The 19,593-nt window shown below is 38.8% G+C and overlaps 2 protein-coding genes across 4 annotated transcripts in view; both read right to left on the reverse strand.

Annotated features, from left to right (window-relative positions):
* Window positions 1-11,625, reverse strand: part of SLC6A13 (solute carrier family 6 member 13) — a 63,155-nt gene extending 51,530 nt beyond the window's left edge. For 2 of the 3 annotated variants that reach the window (XM_017864625.1, XM_017864622.1), the window contains exon 1: window positions 11,550-11,570. In XM_017864625.1, coding sequence (XP_017720114.1) covers window positions 11,550-11,556 — 7 coding nt within the window. In that variant the 5' untranslated portion in view covers window positions 11,557-11,570. Of the gene's footprint in view, window positions 1-11,549 lie in introns of all 3 variants that reach the window. The other variant, XM_017864629.1, reaches the window with a different exon arrangement.
* The window catches only part of KDM5A (lysine demethylase 5A), a 101,045-nt gene continuing 82,791 nt past the window's right edge, over window positions 1,340-19,593 (reverse strand). Inside the window, 2 exon segments of the mRNA XM_017864630.1 lie at window positions 1,340-11,766; window positions 19,038-19,448. Coding sequence (XP_017720119.1) covers window positions 11,560-11,766; window positions 19,038-19,448 — 618 coding nt within the window. The 3' untranslated portion in view covers window positions 1,340-11,559.

Raw genomic sequence — 19,593 nt, forward strand, 5'->3', positions numbered from 1 at the left:
AATCTGATTCTTTCAGACAGAATTGTAATTTGAAGACTAAGAGAATGCTTTGTATAGATATTAAAAGGGATATGAACCACTTGGAGGGTGTTCAGAGGAGAATCAGTAGTTAAGGAACCCAGAACACAGTTGACAAGATTTGGAGATTTCTATTTTCCTAAGAAGTAAATTTGTTCTACTAAATGCAGGATATTGGCCAAAGGGCAGTTATAAAGACTTCAAACTGCAGCAGTCTTATAAAATGTTAGCCCAAGTGTAAAAAGTTACCGCATTTCTTCTCATGAGCATTAAAAAAGAAAGACATTACACTTACCTTTTTTGATCTAACTTGAATAGGAAAGTATGGATACAGCAACTGTTATAGGTTGGTGCAAAACTGTGGTCTTTGCGATTGACTGTGATTACTTTTGCACCAGCCTATATTAGGCCTAAGGAAGTTCGCTTATGCTCTCAGGCACTTCAGTCTTTGTATGACGCAGCACATTCTGTGTGAGGACAGCAGACAAACTCAAATTTGGCCTCCCGCAATCCCGGCCTCCCCAGGTGCTCACATGCTTCTGTGATTGTCTCTTGGCATGGGCAGGACCTGGGACTTGCTTCTCGCCAATGGAATAGGGCAATGGTGGCAGGATGTATGTGATTACACACACACGTTTACGTTACGTAAGATTGTAACCTGGTCTTGCTAGCTTTGAGAAAGCAAGCAGCCATGTTGGGAAAGCGCAGAGGCCAAGGGACCGAAGTTGGCCTCTGGCCAGTGGCCAACCAAAATCTAAGGCCCTTATTCCGATGACCCAAAAGGAACTAAAGGCGGCCAACAACCACATGAGCTTAGAAGTAGACTCTTCCTCACACTTCAGATATGACACAGCCTTGACCACCACTGTGATGACAGCCTTGTGAGGACACCCTACCTGAAGCAGGGTACCAGCAAAGTTGTGCCCTGACTTCTGACACAGCAATTGTGAGGCAATACATGTGTGTTGCTTTCAGCTGCTAAGTCTGTGGTAATACTGTTATGCAGCAGTAGATAACAAATACAGTAAATACTGAACATATACACACTTGTAAAGTGTGTTTGCATATCAGAGGTTTTGGAATGACTATATGTACACATGCATAGACATGCAAACCACTGAAGAAACTTAAGAAATGTAGTCAACAGAGCAATAAAGAAACTTGGCATTCTTTACACCAACCAATTCAAGATGTAACAAAGATTTAATATAAAGAATAAAAGTTTTAAGCAAAATCATGGAGGTATTTTTATTATCTTGTAGTAGGGAAGGTCATTCTAAGCACATCAGGAAAACCAGGAATTATAAAATCAAAAAGATTAAGTTTACATAATAAAACTTAACTTTTATAACAAAAAAAACTATAAATAAGGTTAAAAGACTAATAACAACATGGTCAAAAATTTGCAACACAAAACAAAGAAATAATGTCCTCAATATACATAGCTCTTAAACATCATTAAGATTCAGTATAATGCAAAACTATACAGCCATTAAAAACAATACAAATCTATATCTATGGTCATGTACAAATGTTCTCAGTATTAAGTGAAAGAAGCAAGTTACAAAGCAGTACATAGAGTGTGGTCTCATTTATGCAAAGGTGTACATAGTTGTATAGAAGCATATGTAAATATGCACGGAGTTGTCTGAAAGTAAATCTTAACTGGTCATTTTGGGATATTTTTTCTTTCTTTTTAAAATGTGCATGCGCTATTTGTTTTTTTAAAAAAAGAAATATATTTTCCAAAAGAAGTTTTAGAAATGTTTGTGTACCTATGAAGCAAAAGTCCATTTATTTGGCAGATAAGTTAATCAGACAGCAAAACCTCTAGTGAAGAAACACCAATGAGAAAGATAAAGGAAAATAACTTCAAGGATGGAATCAACATCAATACGTACAATCATTACTGAAGACATTATCTCAGGGAAAGTGCTCCTAAGATACCTTCCAGCACTATTCATTTATGAGCTAAAGGGGAAAAAAGCAGACTGGAGATGTTTTAAAATCACCTGGGGAGAGAATGGGAGGCCATTTTGAATATGATACTAAAATGTAGAAAAGGAAAAATAATAGAATGGTCTATTAAGTTCCATTATCAAATTAATGATCTTTGTCTTACTGGTGATAGATGCATTCACTGTATGGATGGGAGTCATAAATATGAAAATATGTAAAACATACTTATTATACATAATCCTTAAAACTCATTGTCTCTCATAATGCATTTAGAACTACGGTTCTCAATACTGGCTGCAGAAAAACAAAATCCTGATGTTTAGGTCTAGAAAAGGCAACTCTAGAGAGACTCAGATTAATGGCCACCTAGGGCTGGGAATAGAAAGAGGGATTGAACAAATAGACATGAAGTTTCTTTGTGGGTGATGGAAACATTCTGAAGTTTGTATGATGTAGTAAAGGTTGCACAATTCTCTAAATTTGCTAAAATCATGTATTATGGTATGTAGAATATGCCTCCATAAAGCTGTACAAAAAAACATTGATGCTTGGGCTCCCTGTGAGATACTTGCAATTAGATTGGTCTAGGATGGGAGGGACAGGTTCGGTTTGTTTTTGAGGCAGAGTGTCCCTCTGAAACCTAGGCTGGAGTGCAGTGGTGTGACCTCGGCTCATTGCAACCTCCGCCTCTACTGGGTTCAATTGATTCTCGTGCCTCAGCCTCCCGAGTAGCTAGGATTACAGGCAGGCACTACCATGCCCGGCTAAATTTTGTATTTTTAGTAGAGACGAGGTTTCACCATGTTGGCCAGGCTGGTCTTGAACTCCTGACCTCAAGCAATCTGCCCACCTGGGAACATCTCGAACTGTACAAGTGGAATTCTATGTTCATTGTGAACTCTGTCTTGCTGGGGTGATTATAGACATGTATAGTTCCACCTTTCAGAGCTGTAGGTTAAAAGCTAAAAGGGTATTTTGAATATATATTTAAGATGGATATGAAGTAAGTTGGAATTGTCCAGAGAAGCCCAATGAGGAAAGTGAAGGGATTCAAAGTTAGAGCACATGAGAAAAAAAAAAGATATTAAACCAGAGGAGTTGGGGACGAGAGGTGTAGTAGTAGAGATGACCGCTATCCTCAAATGCTATAAGGTTGCCTAACAGAGATGCAACTGAACTAGTTTTTCATATGCTCAACTAGGATTGATGAGGCTACAGGAAGATAGACTTCAGGTCTTTATAAGGAAGATCTTCACAATAATCCTGTTCTATGTGTTGTGTCAGATCCTGGAGATACATTCTACAGTGACTATGTTCTAGTGGTCCTCAAACTTTGCATGCATCACAGTCATCTTCAGGGCTTGTTAAAACGCAGGTTGCTGGCCCCATTCCCAGAGTTTCTGATTCAGAAAGTCTAGGGTAGGGCCTCATAGTTTGCATTTCTAATGAATTCCCAGACGACGGTGATGCTGTCCATGCAGAAGCCTTACTCTGAAGACCCATGTCTAGTCTAAACGCTATTAGAGCTCCAAGAAAGGACATCTAATTCCGATTAGATGGAGAGGAGTAACCTGAAGGACTTCTCAGAGGAATTTGGGGATGAGCTGAATTTTGAAGAATGAGAAAGTAGTAAGGAGAAAAGGCAGATGAGGTTATGGCAGTCCAAACAGAGAACAACAGGGGAGCAATAATGTACAGGAAGGAATGAAGGCATGAAACAGCATTCCTTCGTTATCTGCTGAATGTTTATGCATAGTATTGTTCTAGTTGCTGCGTATGGAGAGATAAAGGAAACAAAACCTAGGCTGTCATGGAACTTTTACACAAATATGCCATATACGGCCAAGTCCCCTAATGGAATAGAACAGGCCATCGCAAGAGAAAACATGGGGCCTCTGAAGAGGTAGCATTTCAACAAGAAGAAAAAGAGAACAGGAAAAGAGGTTCAAGGGAAAATACATAGGAGTTGAGCTCTCCTGTTCAATACAGAGCTTGAAATTACATGCTAATGAAAGACGCGGAAGATAGAGGGCTGACTGACAGAACAAGGTCTCTAAGGAGTTACAATGGGATAGGACTCACTGACCAGCTCATTCACCTGTACTTTCATAGCGCTGACCACAGGACAGACCCCTCTCCTGGGACAGATGAGGACGATGATACAGATAACTGAGGAAGAAGCTTAGCAGCTCTCCTGTTAGCTTCAATTTACAGGTTAGGAGGGGAGGCCTCTGCAGAGGCAGCAGAGGTGACAGGCTATTTGACAAGAGGTGAAAAATCCGAAATAGTCTTTAAGAATGGAAGGGGCTGCTGGACCGCAGGGCTGCTAAACTGCTTCAAGCGCCTGCCTACTTGAGTCAATCTGTGGTGCTACCAACCAATGGTATATACTCAGTAGTAGGCAGCAGCCCATGAAAGCAAATAAGTCAGAGAGCCAAACTGATCCAGGGATAAGTTTCTGCAGAGCCAGAGTGACAGGCCACAGAGTCTATGCTAAATGGGGAAGCGGTAAAGCCAGAGTAAACTGACAAACGGGGAGGGGGGGCGGGGGGAAGGTTGGTTAAGGAACTGGAGGCTTCTTGAGGTCAAAGAGTAAGTATACTGTATACTGAGAGGAAGAAATTAAAGGACATTCGAGTCATAGAATAAATTAGATTCTACATTCCAGAAAATAAATTTCTGATGAGTCCAAAGTGTTGACTTAAAATTGGTTTGCTAAATGGAGTGAAAATGACTAGTGGGGATGGAGGTCCAGAAATTAAGGTCATCCATGACTAATGAAACTGCCCAGAATGATGGCAGCACTGGGGAAAGAGATGCCCATCAATCATCAAAGTCCCTTCCATAAACGAAGAGGAGTGACCAGAGATGACAGTGAGGAGGACAGATGGTGCAGCTGAACAGCAGAAGCCTCAGAATAGAAGAACAATGGTGTAGCAACCGCAATCAAGAATACAGGGGCAGCAGACCCTGTAATCCATCCACTTACTAGCAGTAAAGTGAGAAAACGAACTCTCTCCACTTGAAATAGTCCTAAGGTACGTATGGCTGAGGGAGAGTCCATTTCCAGTTAATGAAAAAGCAGAAAAGCATATTACAAAGGAATAGAGAATGAAAATCTCTATAACGCAAAGAACTGGCAAGGACGGCAGCAACGGTAAAACGAATTGAGGAAAACAGGTCACAATTTGAGGCCTGATGGCTGGATGGGCTTATTTCAGATGGCAGCAATGCATTATGGGGATGAGAAGCAAAGGGAATCAAACCAGTCTCTCAATGTTTCAACTAACTCTGGAATGAGATGCTTCTATGACAAAACAAGTCCTGGGAAGTGACCAAGGTGAGATGAGTTTGAATTGTTATTCAAGGTTCCAAAGAGACATGAATGATTTGCTGTTTTGTGTCTCAATGAAGTGTAGCCCCAATGAGAGATGGTAGGGCTAGGTCAGAAAGACTCAAGCTGCCAGTACCCAGGTGGTCTACTGGTCTCAACAGAGCAGCATCATTGCAGAGGGAAGGGGCCCATACATGACTGAACGGTTAGGCTAGGTTTGTCAAAATGTGTCTAACACTCTCACCTTACCTCCACGGAGTTCAGCACTGAATGGAATCGACAGATGCAGATATGCTGGCCCCACGGCAAAAGGGAAAGTGCTTGAAAATGCTGCAAAATTCAGACCCCAGCAGAGGGAAGACTATAGGCAAGCTCCAATACATGTTAGTGACCAGTACTTAGATTTTTCCGAGAGACAGTCAGGACAGACACTGTATGTTCTGTCCTCAGGAGTGCCGAATCCATTTTTCTCTCATTAAATGGGGATTTGGACTACACAGCCTCTGTTGTCGTCTTTAAATTCTATAACCTTTTTAGGAAGAAACATCCTTAGAAATCATCTGTGTCTTACCCTGTCAAGGGGAGGGGCTGTAACTTGTTTCTTTGTGACTAACTTGCATATGGTAGGAAACCAAGGTCCACAACAGATAAGCAACTAACACAAGGGGCCAAACACAGAGCTAAAACCCAGATTATTTTCTTCCTAAACCCAGTGTTCTTTACATCATGTAATTCTAGGTTCTCATCTGGGCTTCTGAAAACCTTTTTTGAAACTAAAGAAAATTCTGATTTCATCCTATGTCCCTGACAACTTCCAAAGGGCTCCTTAACACAAGGTAGGACCACCGAGCCATTTCTAAAGCTTCTTCTTGTGGTGCCTTTTCCCCCCCACGGACAAGATACACAGCCTAGCTCCAGAGATAAGGCTAGGGAAAAGTTCTGCCTAATAAAGAAATTTCATGGATCTTTAAGGAAAGATTAAATCAAGTCTTTCTTCCTACCAAGGTAGAAATACACTTCAAAGAACAAACAAGTGAGAAGGAGTGAAGAGAGTGAAATTCCAAAATCACTCTAGTTTATTTACATAATATAGTATTTGATTGCATTATTTCGTACTGTTCCCTACTTTTATAATGTGTAAAATGTTTCACTATGTTCCAATTAATGGTTGAGCTTTAAATGAAAATATTCTGGATCTTTCATTTATTGGTATCAACCACAATGTCAAGACCCCCAAGAAATACTTGATCTAAACTGGGAGGGTCCAACACAATTTTTTTTTTAATGGACTTGCCACCTTAAGAAACTTCAAGTGTATCTTTTTGTTGGCAAGAAAATTATTTCCCAGGAGGTAATCAGATTTCCCTCCCCACCCCTGCTCTTTCCACCAACCCTCCTCCTAACATACACATACAGAGTTACACGTTTCATGAAACTGTTTTGAGGCCAAGTTCACAGCAAGCAGAGTCTCAACATTTTCAGAAATGATATGTCCTTCATATCTGCATAAGCTGGGATCCTTGGCAATGGGGAAAAGGTGCCATTTGCTTCTCTGAAGTAACTTGGGGTCTGAATTGGGTAAGAAGCCAAAGAGAAAAGGAAAGCATTTCCTTGTTTTCCCTATTAATGGTTTGTTGCAAAGGGATAAACTTCTCAAGAAGCAAAGGTGAGGAAATGTGTTGGTCATCACTGGATTCTTGCTGGAAACAGAAGGCAGGTGAAATCTTCAGGAATCACTTCACACTCCAAAAACACTATTCTTAGCAATGATAATAGGCTAATCACACCACTGATCAAATTATTTCAGCTCAGTTCTTTATTCTGCAGTTAGAGACCAAATGAAATTAGAAACTGCTTTGGCACAGGTTAAAGGTGGCTCCCATATACTCATTAGTTTTCCTCAGGATTATCAATACTCGTTGACAAAATGTACTTTTACTTAGTTACCATTTAAAGTTGCCACCAATGTAAATGACAGGGGGTAGGGGTAGGGGTGGGTGTGGGTGTGGGGAACCTGAGCATACACATAATTTTTAAATCTTTTAGATGTAATGCAATCAACTATATCTAATATTCTTTCAGAAAACAGAAGAAACACAAAACATGCTCAAAGATCAAGAAATCAAGTTACACTTTTCATAAGGCACCACCAATTACCCTGATAAATTGTAAATAAATATGTAAGGGAATAAGCAATAGGGAGTCTTGAGGTTTACAAGACATTCCTGTTTAGACCACTTGGAGTACTGCAAAAGAAAAGACAAGCAAGATACAGCTTGAATAACCCATCATATCCTTGCCCAGCGCACATCATTTGTTGCATAGTGGTGACTGGATATGATCCAGGACAAGAGAAGACCAAAATTCAAAACAATACATTAACATCCATTCTTCCTCACACTCCAGTATGAGATACCACTTGGGGCATTCATATCCAAAGAAGTAATGGTATGATTTAAAAAAAAAAAAAAAAAAGGAATTTCAAAAGGAGTATTTAAGGACCTGCTGTAAAAGCACCTTCTACACACACATGAAGCTAATCCACATGTGAAACTTTATCAAATCTGGTTATATGTGGGACTTCAACAGCTCAATTTTTCCACCATTTAAACTTTTCAAATCCCACTCCAAACTGTCACTTTCTCCCTTAAAAAACTGGATTATCCCATCCTTTGAAAGAGGGGCTTTCTCAGTTTTTCTTTTCATTCTCCTACTGTAAGTGCTGGCTGATACTCACACAAATGTACTACAGAATTGAAATACTGACAAGCAAGTAGTTTCTTTACATGCACTGAATTGCATCCAGAATCCAAAAATTAAGAAGCACAAAAAGACATTTTTTGGACACCTACTAAAGACAAAAGTAGAGAAGAACAGAAGTAAAGCACAGGTAAAATCATGCTAATCTTACAGGTCAGCCTTTGTCCTTTCTTTAAAAAAAAAAAAAAAAAAAAGGGAGGGGGAGAGAGAGAGAGAGAGATGGGGTCTCACTGTTGACCAGGTAGGACTCAAATTCCTACGTTCAAGCAATCTTCCCACTTCAGCCTCCTGACTACACTGCACTGGAGTACACCTGGCTGCCATGTTTTTTATTATTAAAGTCCACTGTGGGCAATCACAGGTTCAATGTTTGCCTTTTCAATTATTCAGAGTATGACATGCAATAGTTTATAATTTTACTGAGGCACAAATTTGAATCAGGCAGGCAAAACTGGTGTGCAGCAGCTTAGTGAGGAAGTCCCACATCTACACACCACATGGCTTTGCTGCAGTACGTATCAGGAAGCAAAATCAACACCTGTGGAAGGAAAATCTCCTGTCTTCTCCCCCAGCTAGAAAGCTAACTACTAGTGCTGTATTTGCACTTCTAAACTTGGGGATCTGCATAGTTCTAATGACTTAGCTTTTAAAATACCAAAGGCCTACCATTTTCCATTTTCTTTCTATAACCTTTGCCAAGGTTAAAATACTAATGATGAAGAATTGCAACTTCAGTTGCAGTTTAGAGGAGATAAGAAGGGTAGAAAGACATTTTAAATCATGTCGTAATACAAAATATTACAATACAGAAGAGCGCACGTTGTAAATAATTTTCTCTAAGTGAAAATAATGCTTTGTATTAGAACACCAACATTTCTTTAAATAGATCAATCTTGTTTCGTTAATTCCAAAACTGCAGATTTGTGTATTTTTTTGTTTTGCCATTAATTTCTCCCTTCTGTTCTTCTCAGCCTTGGTCTAAACCTGTGGTCAAGTCCTACCAAATCCTCCATGACTTTCAAATAAACAGAGAAAATCCCACAGTATCAATGAAAAGACATATTTAAGTTTCAAAACGTCAGAAGGTAACAGGAAGCCAGTCACACTTTCGCAGCATCCTCATGACTCTCCACTGACGGTGGAATCGTTAATGGATGATTAGGAAGGAAAAATAAAAATTGTAAATGTATTCCAGGCATCTATCACTTAAAATTACATTCAATTTTTAACCCACAAGTATCTGAAGACTTTTACAAAGAAGACCAAAAGGCAAAGAAAATTTTGTGCTTTCTTGTATAACATCAACCAGAGGAAATTCTTAATTGATAATCGTTCGTTTGGCAAAAGGAAAACTTACGAAATCGGTTAATTAGTTACCTTGCAATATCCACTGAAATCTTGGATCATACACAAACTTACTTGAGATGAGACCTCAAGACACATGCACAGCAACACTAACCAACCTCTGGACAAGTCAAAACACTCAAAAGGTTATACAGTATTAAGGAAAGAATGAATAAAAAGTAGGTAACAGAGAAAACATTTACAGAAATTGGATTTTATAAGAAAACATGTTTCTTTTTTGTCTTTTTTTTTTTGTAAGATGCCTTTTGAGTTAAATCTCATACCCACTCAAACTGTAACTGGACAGTACATTTCACTTCTAGTTACTAGAAGACAGTTCTTTAAAAGAGACTGGGGCAAAAAGGGAAAAGGAGACTATAAGCCGTTGCTAGGTCCACCCCAATCCCCCCCTTTAAAAGGAAAACTGATGAATTTAAGTCAAACCACAGATTTTTTTTAAACCAAAATAAACACACCAGACAGACAGTGACGACAAAACACTATTTTAGTCTTTTTTTTTTTTTTTGTCCTTTAAAAAAAATTAGTCCCCTTCTAGTAAGAGTTTACATACAGCTTACCTGAAACCTTAAGAACAGAGAACACGACAGGAGGGAAGAGGACACAGCACCATAGTTTCAAACATTCATACGCAAAAGAAAAAAGAGCCAGCACAGACTAGAGTGAGACCAAGTTGCCCAACAGACAGGAACAAGTCCCAACATACAAAGGACATATAATTATCTATATGAATAAAAGCAAAATGGAAGATCTGGTCAGGCTGGGGTGGAGAAGGGAGTGCTAACTCCTTGCACTACAAGGAAGGAATGGGATTTTTTTTTTAAAGCAAAAAAGAAAAAGCAAGCCCCCAAATGGATTTTGATGTTGAAACTCTGTCATATGCTGCTGGTAACAGTAAATATATATATTTATATATTCATATATGTATATTAAAAAAGGAAAAATAATCTATTTATAGAACAGTCAGTAGTCAGAGACATTTAGAAAAAAGTAAAACAAGTCCTTTTTTTTTTTAAAATGGATTTACTAAAACAACTTCATCACCCAGAGGTACTACAGCCCCGCATCCTCTGATGAAGCCATGGCGTTATTCAACAGCATCTGCTGTGGGCCGTAGTTAGAAATTGCCACTGTTGGAAACAGCAGACATTGGGGTCAGGGCTGCAAGGCAAAAAGCTGTTACTTGCTGGTCTTGCTCATGGCCATGCCTGAAGCCTGGTGTCTGGAATACTTGTGAATGAAGTTTCCCCGAAAAGCATGCATCACTGTGGCTCAGTAAGATAGTATGACTGGTCGCCGTCGTCATCGTCGTCTCTTTTTTTTTGGCAGAGGCCTGAATCCAGGTACCTGCTCTTCCCTAAATGTACCCAAGACAGCGAGACTTTTCAATGCCAAAAGCAGCTCCTTGCCTTGTAGTAGGTTCTTCCCCCAGAACCCAGTCCCGTCAGATTTCTGACCTAGATGGCATCCTCATCCTTACCAAGATAAGGTGGTCTGCCCCAGCTGGCGAGAGGTTCTCCTATTCGGGGTGTTCTTCTAGCACAAACAAGCACAAATAGCTGATGTCAACAGACTGTGATACCATTCCTTGACGTCTAACAGAAATAACTTTGGCCCTGTTACTCCTAGTTGTATCTTTAGGGCATTGAGTACCAGGTAACAGTGGAAGGAAAGTGGTACTCCAATCCCTCTCCAACTATCCCAATGAAGGCGATCCAAGCAATTAGCACCTTCAGTTGGTGCTGCTCCTAAGTTGTAAATCTCTAACTACTATCAGCTGGACAAAAGCCACATCCTACATGCCCTGTTAGCACACCAATGTATTAATACTAACCAGCCACCCTAGAGCTGAATCAAGCATCTGGCCTTAATGCAGTAAACCACACTCAAAGGAGACATGAACTATTGGCTGCTGTACCAAAGAAGACACCCTCTGCATAGGTGTGTTGACAGAGAATGTAACCCCCAGAGTCCATGCAAAGAGGAAGCCAGCACTAAGAGGACTTTCTCTGAAGGCCATTCATCTTTGGAAGCAACATTCCAAGTGGATATAAACCACTCTACTTGATGACTAAGGTCTCAATGTGGTCCATTTCCCCCCATGTCCCAAACTAACCAAGCATCTGCTAACTGGTCTCTTTCAGATCCTCCACTGGTAGTTTGTAGCTCATTATGAAGGAAGGAGGTGGTGCTGGACCTGGGCTAACTGGCCCCTGCTTCTTTGCACAGTTTATACAGATGTAATCTTCATTTTCAGCCATTTCTGGAGATACACCCACACAAACTTGATGAAACCACTCATCACAGCCACCATCACATTGTACCCAGTCTACCTGTAGGAAACAAGATTGGGGAATGTTTAGGTTACATAAACATTAAGCCTAGAATAAAAGCAAACCAAAGAGCTTTCTTGGCTTAAATGATAGCAAACAACTGGGATGTCTAGAGATAGGCAATGACTTCTTATGGGGTTATTTTTTAAAGAAAGAAGCTGAGAAGTTAATACCCCAAAATTATATTTTACCATAGTGTGTCCACAAAATTAGGCCTCTTAGGTACTCCATTACCTCATGAATGCCTGGGGCTCCTTGTGAGGCAGAAACATGTTTGAGAAAAATTTGACAAAAAGGGAACTTCTAATAGAGCAGCCAAGTAGTTTTAGCTAATATTAACAATTTCTAGGCTCTAAGACAATGCAATTATCAATCAAGAAAGGAAGAGTACAACAATGTGAAGGCAATCCTGTGTATTAGCTTTATTTCAAAGAGATAAGCCAAAGTACTAAGAGCATTAAATACCTTTTTAGAAAAGCAGTCACATAGGCCACTTTTAAAACTAATATTTTTTATTCTCCTCTTCTTCCGTTACAAATACAACTCCCTATAAAAAGTTAGCAAATATCAGATGTCAAATCTTACAAATTAACCAATTATAACAGTCAAAGACACAGGTCAATAGATCACTCTGGGGTTTAAAATTCAAATCTGAAAAACTGACAGGTCAGTGGCAGGTGTCAAACTTTGACCGTTCTGACAATACTCTGATTATAGGAGGCTAGGAAGGGACTGTAGTTTGGTGACTTTAAGCCTTGGACTTAAGAGTTAACAATAAAGTGACTTTTGGCTTTTATATTTGAAGGCTGATTGTGGTAGTTTTTACAGCTAATGTCATGGCAGACAAGAACATTTAAGATGAAAAGAGCCGCTCTCCCTCACCTCAATACAAAGGTTGGTCATTTCATTGGCAACATAAGAAGCCACTTAAAACCATGAGCTTTACCAGATATCAAAGGAAGGAATAGAAAGGGATCAAAGAAGTACCTCTATACAACTTATGAGAAAGGACAGATGAAGGAGGTTTTGGCTAGGTAAATGAGTTTCATTCACAGAAAGTGAGTGGTTTTCAAAATTCGTTTCCATGTCCTAGAAAACAATTGTCAAACCACAGTAGTCATGTCAGTAGTTTTAGGCTTGTAATAAGGGGTGGGAAAAATAATTTGTCAAAATGAAATTCTACTTGTATTGTTCCTATTCTAAAGTTCTAGATCTTAAGAAACAATACTGTTTAACATAAAGATTACTCAACTCAGAAGTTCTGAGTTTCAGTATGTAATTTCAAGCAACTCACTTAACCTCATTGAGTGGCTCAATTTCCTCATCTGAAAAATGGAGATGACATTAATTACTAGATTACCAAGAGGATCCAATGAAATAATGTACGGCAAAACACCTAATTCACTGCCTAGGATACTGGAGGCACTTTTCAGTCATGGTCTCGTGGCTCTACTCATTATCCTACACTACACAAAACGTTTTGCACCTTGATATAACTGCAGCACTGCTTTTCAAAGTGTGTAGACCACTGGCATCAGAATCATCTATTCTGTTTGTTAAACATGCAGCTGGGACCTATCACCCTATGAACTCAGAATGTCTGGGGAGTACAAGCCAGAAGCTTACATTTTTAATCAGCTCCCAAGTGATTCTCATATATTCTAAATCTGATTGCTGCTGGCCCTCTGTGACATCACTTCCTGTAAATTCAGAGCAACTTAACAATACCTTCCTAAACTGATTTGTTTTTGTTCTGTAATTGTTTGTTTAGCTTCTGAAGTCTGTGCAATAAAAAAACTCACTAAAATGTTCCTATTGTAGCAAACTAATCAGAGACCAAAAAACAAAAAGGGAAATAATGGCATCTGTGCAAAATGTAAAAATTAAAGTACTGCAAGCAGTAAAGACTCATAAAATGCTAGCTGTTAGAGTAGGTGCACTCAAGTGTTTCGGCTGTTTGGGACAGATAAAGGGAACTGGATAGGTAAACTGTGGCTCTCTGTGCTGCCCAGGTTTGAGATACTATGCTGTTTATGATGGTACCCATGAACCAACAGATACCTTTACCCTTACCTCCAACCCTCTTAATCCAGTCTAGTCCCCATTCATGCAATCCATTGGATAAGAACGTTATCAATGTATCAGTATTTGCTACAAAGAAGTGTCCCAGGTCTTTTGAAACCTAGTGTTTGCACTATACTCACTGGCTTACAATTTCCCAAAATTCTCTCGCAAATAAGACAAGACTTTCCTTTTGTGATTTTCATTCGAGGTCCCTTCCTAAGCCTAGATCTTCTACCATTTCAAAAGATATATAACCTTTCTTGAGATATTGGTACACAAATTCTAACCTAGACTACAGGTTATGTAACAATTTAGCCTGATAACAGAACAAGTAAAAATAGTCCTTCTCTTTACCAATATCTTTTTCATCATGCTCATCTACTAACAATCAAATGTGAGTCCTACTTCTGTGTGAAAGGCCCACAGCATCATAAAGCAAACTAAAGTTTGGGATGCCAACCGAATCCACAGATGATTCTGACACAGGGGCAACAGACTAGGTAGTGTCCTGAAAACTCAAGAACACAGAATTTGGATAACTGTATAAACTGTCATTTCCCCTTTCATTATTTCTAGGGAGATGTATTTAGTGAATCACAAAAAGAATGATTAAACTTCACAGCTGTGAACTGTTCAAATACTAAATTGATAAGAGATTCTACATCACAGTACAAATAGGTTACTATGTTTAGATCTGGGGGAAATGTCTGTTTTAAGAAGAAATACATTAAAACGAGGAAATATTAGTTTAATATTCATGTTTTGCTGTATGGTTTCATATTTACACTTAAGAAAAAATACTTGGCATAGTATATTTTGTTCATTTCTTAAAGAATAGTACTGTACTGGGAAAAAAGAAAATCTGGTAATTTAGTGATATTCTTAGCTTAGTAATTAAACTGAGCTTTTGTTATTTTGGCATTTAATATCGTTTGCACCCCAAGTTTCCTAGTAAAAGCAGGATTTGAAAAAGGAAAACAATTGATTTAGTGAACTACAACACATGTTCAGAATCCTTGTGTATTATTTTCTTGGTGCTCTCACTATTCAGTGACCAACCCTCCCAATTTGCCGAGGAATGACAGATTTCTCAGTATGTGGGAATTTCAGTGCTAAAACAGGGAAAGTCCCAGGGAAACTGGGACAGTTGGTTACTCTAGCTGAACATCATGCACGCGTGTGCATGCGCGTGTGTGTATTACACACATTTAGGTAACTTAATCTTTGATTATCTGTGCCAAAAGGAGGTATGAACTAGTAAAGCCATTGAAAACGCAACTACCTTGATCGAGGCAACACCCCCGTGAAAATCTTAAATCAGGGTGGCTAATAAATAGTAAGAATCAGAGTTCACAAATTTAGTCTCTTAATTTACCACACAAAACTTCTCATGTAAGTAGGAATGGGTAAAGGAAAAGGCCGACAATAAGAGGGTTAAAAAAAGTGAAGAGAAAAAGAAGACTATTTTCATAAGTAAAACTATTAAATATTTATTCTAATACAGAAGAAAAATACCACTTAAATTAGTAGCCTGAAAGAATTTGGTCTTTTTCCAGTTAACTTGTTTTATCTTTGGTACCAGTAAGACTGAATAAAGAGTTCTGACAGAAAAGATTCCGAACTTTAAAATTATTTTTTTAAAATAGTTCTTTGTTAATAATTTTAGCTTGACATTAATTTAAAATCAAAGGAAAAATTATTTTTTTCAAAACCTTTTACTATTATTGCTGGTGGTATTGTCTTCTTTTTGTCTAAAACATCTTGTTTGAAATTGAGGCTAGCACATTTAACTAGCCTCATTGTAATCTTTCTTTTAATTTTTAAAAGAGCATTCTTCAAAAAAAGAGCTGGGCATCGGTGGCGTGTGCCTGTAGTCCCAACTATTTCAGGAAGCTTAGGTAGGAGGGGGACTGCTGGGGAGCCCAGGGAGATCAAGGCTGCAGTGAGCTATGACCCACACCAATGTACTCCAGGCTGTGGCAACAGAGTAGGGGACCCTGTCTTCAAAAAAAAAAAAAAAAAAAAAAAAAAAAAAAAAAAAAAAAAAAAAATTTCAATCTTGCAATATTTTGGGGGGAAAAGTCATAGTACTGGTTAAAGAAATAATAGTAATTACTGGTCAGAGAATTCACCTAAAACACGTGAACCCTAGGAGTTATTTTTTGCAGAATGATATTTTAAAGAACAAACTGGCCTAAAAGCATGATTTTCTTTTCTTTTCTTTTTTTTTTTAACATCATCTTGCCAATCTTTTCTTTTGAGACAGGGTATCCCTGTCTCACCCAGGCTGGAGTGCAGTGGGGCAATCACAGGTGCAACCATAGCACATTAACTATAGCCTTGAACTCCTGGGCTCAGGCAATCCTCCTGTCTCAACCTTCTGAGTAGCTGGGACTAGAGGGATGAGCCACTGCACCTGGCAAAAGCATTCTTTTCTTATTTTGTTCTAAACATGTGTGTTGTATATTAAGTTTTCTCAGAGAAATACTAAACACTGAGAAAGTTTTAACATTCTTTACAGAAACTTCTATAGAACTGTAACTTTTATTTAGTAAAATCAATGTCAGGAACAAACATGCAGAACCATAAAAACCGCAAAATAGCAGTAACAGGCAAAATACCTATAATCTGAAATAACTTCTGCTTAAAATGAAACACATTATATAAACTAATAACATAGGGTGGGGCACACATTGCTCACCTTTATGTATTTTAACAGTTCAAAATAAGACACTTTCTCTGAGCACTCAGCCAAATCTCCTTTTGCTCCATCAAAATGTAGGTGATAACTCTAGATTTTGTTTACAAAACACCTATACTATTAGGAGCAAATCTCACAGTTCTTTCAAAAATAATGATCACATCTTAGCATTTACGTTGCATTTTTTGGTTAACAAGTGCTTTCATAGAGTTTGTTTCGTCTTATCATCATAACCCTTTGAATAGGCAGGGCACCTGTTAATTTGACAATTTCAAAGCAAATGAAAAAAAAAAAAAACGGCCTAAGTGTTTATATTGCTATAAGAAGACAACAGTAATAATAGATGAACTGAATCCTATTTAAATGCTGAGCAGAAGGGAGGGGAAAGATTAAGTGATAAGGAGAAAAAGTACAAAAATAAGACAAAAGGCTCATGATAGATACAAACATGATAGAAAAAATGACAGGAAAGTTTAAAACGGAAACATCGGCCGGGCGCGGTGGCTGAAGCCTGTAATCCCAGCACTTTGGGAGGCCGAGATGGGCGGATCATGAGGTCAGGAGATCGAGACCATCCTGGCTAACATGGTTAAACCCCGTCTCTACTAAAATACAAAAAACTAGCCGGGCGAGATGGCGGGCGCCTGTAGTCCCAGCTGCTCCGGAGGCTGAGGCGGAGCTTGCAGTGAGCTGAGATCTGGCCACTGCACTCCAGCCCCGTCTCCAAAAAAAAAAAAATTTCAAAAAAAAAAATAAAAATAAAACGGAAACATCCTACCTACCCTGATGCTCGTCTTTAAATTACCATAAAATTAAGGGAGAAAGAAAAGGGAGAAGGCTCTGCCAGTGCTGAACTGCTGCACTTTGGTGCCCAAAGAGAAAGTTAACTCTTCCTCAGCCTCTTTAATAAACAAACTCAGATAGAAATAAACGCAAAATTAAAGATAAAAATAATATGCACATATATATGTACTAAAATGCTTTAAAATGTTTATAACATAGAATGCTTATACAATGAATAGATGCAAGTCAGTGAACAGTCTGACAATGACATAAAACAAATGCCATAGAAAAAAACTGGGAAGGAAACACTAAAATATTTACAGCTGTCTGCCTTGGAAGATTAGACTACAGGATATGTATTTTACTATACGCAGTATTCATTTTCCAAAAAATGAACAGAATACCCCAATACATCTCATTTAAATATGTGTCATTTAGTTTTGGAATGTGTTTTTGTACTTACATCTCAATTACCGATGGGGTAGAGGTGTTAGTGGAGAGAACCTGGTCTGAGAGCCAGGGATCTAGGGTTCTACTTTTGGTTTTGCTACTGATCGGCTCTGTAACTTTGGCCACATAATTAACTTCCCTGAGTCCTGGTTGCACCAGTTGTAAAATGAGCAGCCTGAACAAGGTAAACTCTTGGTCCCTTCAAGCTCTAAAAATGTTTAAGTATTTCATTGAAAAAGTGAGGGCATAACCTATAGGGAATAGAGATGCAGTTTTACTTGTTTATATTTTCAAACTGAAGCACTATTAGAATTCTAAATATCAAATAGTATAATGAGTATAATAAAATTAAAACTACAGATTTATCAGTATTCTTGATAAGAACTGTAACAGGGGCCTCCAATCATTTAAACAACTGGAATTTTTCATAAAGTCTGACTATTACTCTCAAAAGTTGAGATGGAGTTTCACTCTTTTTGCCTAAGCTGGAGCACAACCTCTGCCTCCCGGGTTCAAGTGATTCCCCTGCCTCAGCCTCCCGAGAAGCTAAGATTACAGGTGCACGTCACCACACCCGGCTCATTTTTTGTATTTTTAGTAGAGATGGGGTTTCATCATGTTGGCTAGGCTGGTCTCGAACTCCTGACCTTAGGTGATCCACCCACCTCGGCCTCCCAAAGTGCTGGGGTGACAGACATGAGCCACCGTGTGCAGCCTAAAATAATGCATTTATAGGTTTGAATTATTTGTTCCCAAAGATTTGAAGAAAATCATATTCCATTTAGGAGAGTGCTTACAGGTGTGAGTGTGAGTAAGATATGGACTAAAAGTTTCAAGTCTTTGGAATACAATCTTAATGCAACTGGCCGCAGCTCTTACAATACTGGCCCAGGATTTTCTTCAGGCCACTGGGACTATCTGACAAGGTATTTAGTTCTCTGAGTCACCTTTCAGGGAAGGCACAAGATTATTCTGAAACTTGTTTTGCCCACTGCATATGAAATGCACCATTTGCCAGGGAATGTCACATAGCTTCTCTCTGCTCCTGTCTCATTATGTTCACCAAGTATATGATTTCTAAAATACAACACTTCTACTAGGCACACTAAGAGCCTCACTTTTCAAAACAGTTTATAGAAATTGTACAAAAGATGTTATGTTGGAAGTCCAAATCCTAGAATCAAAAACATACTATATATTGATATCAAACATGTGTCTCCACAACTGTTGTTCCTTGACCTCTCATGTTTGACCATAAACAGCTGGAACTCACCTTGTCCTTGCAGGGCCTTTGGCAGTTCTGTGCTGCGCACACAGCATTCTCATCATCAGACTCCTCTGCTCCTGACCAGTCATACTTCGAGGGAATGTCCAGCACTTTCTTCTCTCTTTTCTTTTCAGTGCTCTCTTTCACAAGTTCAACTTTGGCCGCAGCAGCCTTCTCCTTCTTTTTCTTTCTCTCTTCCTCTTTTGCTAGTTTCTTGGCCAGTTTATTCAGCTCCTTTGATTTGTCTGCACTTAATTTTAATTTCTTCTTTTTAGGTTTGTCCATTTTCTTTAACTCCTTGGACTTCTGTTTTCCTTCTCCAAAAAGTTGCTCTACCTTTTCTAGCTTCCGTTTCCGTTTCTTCTCTGAAGAGTCCTTTCCTTTCACTTTTAGTGGTTTCTCTTCCATGCTGTCATCCTTCAAAAATATAAAATTGGGAACAATTTTAAAGCAAGACAGTTAAAAAACGACTTAGTATTACTCTCTTATATGAGGTACCTAGAATAAAACACATTCAAAGAGACAGAAAGCTGAACAGAGGTTACCAGAGGGCTGTAGGGAA

This window comes from Rhinopithecus bieti, unplaced genomic scaffold (assembly GCF_001698545.2).
Source record: "Rhinopithecus bieti isolate Rb0 unplaced genomic scaffold, ASM169854v2 scaffold_74548, whole genome shotgun sequence".
In the NCBI taxonomy this organism is placed as follows: domain Eukaryota; kingdom Metazoa; phylum Chordata; class Mammalia; order Primates; family Cercopithecidae; genus Rhinopithecus; species Rhinopithecus bieti.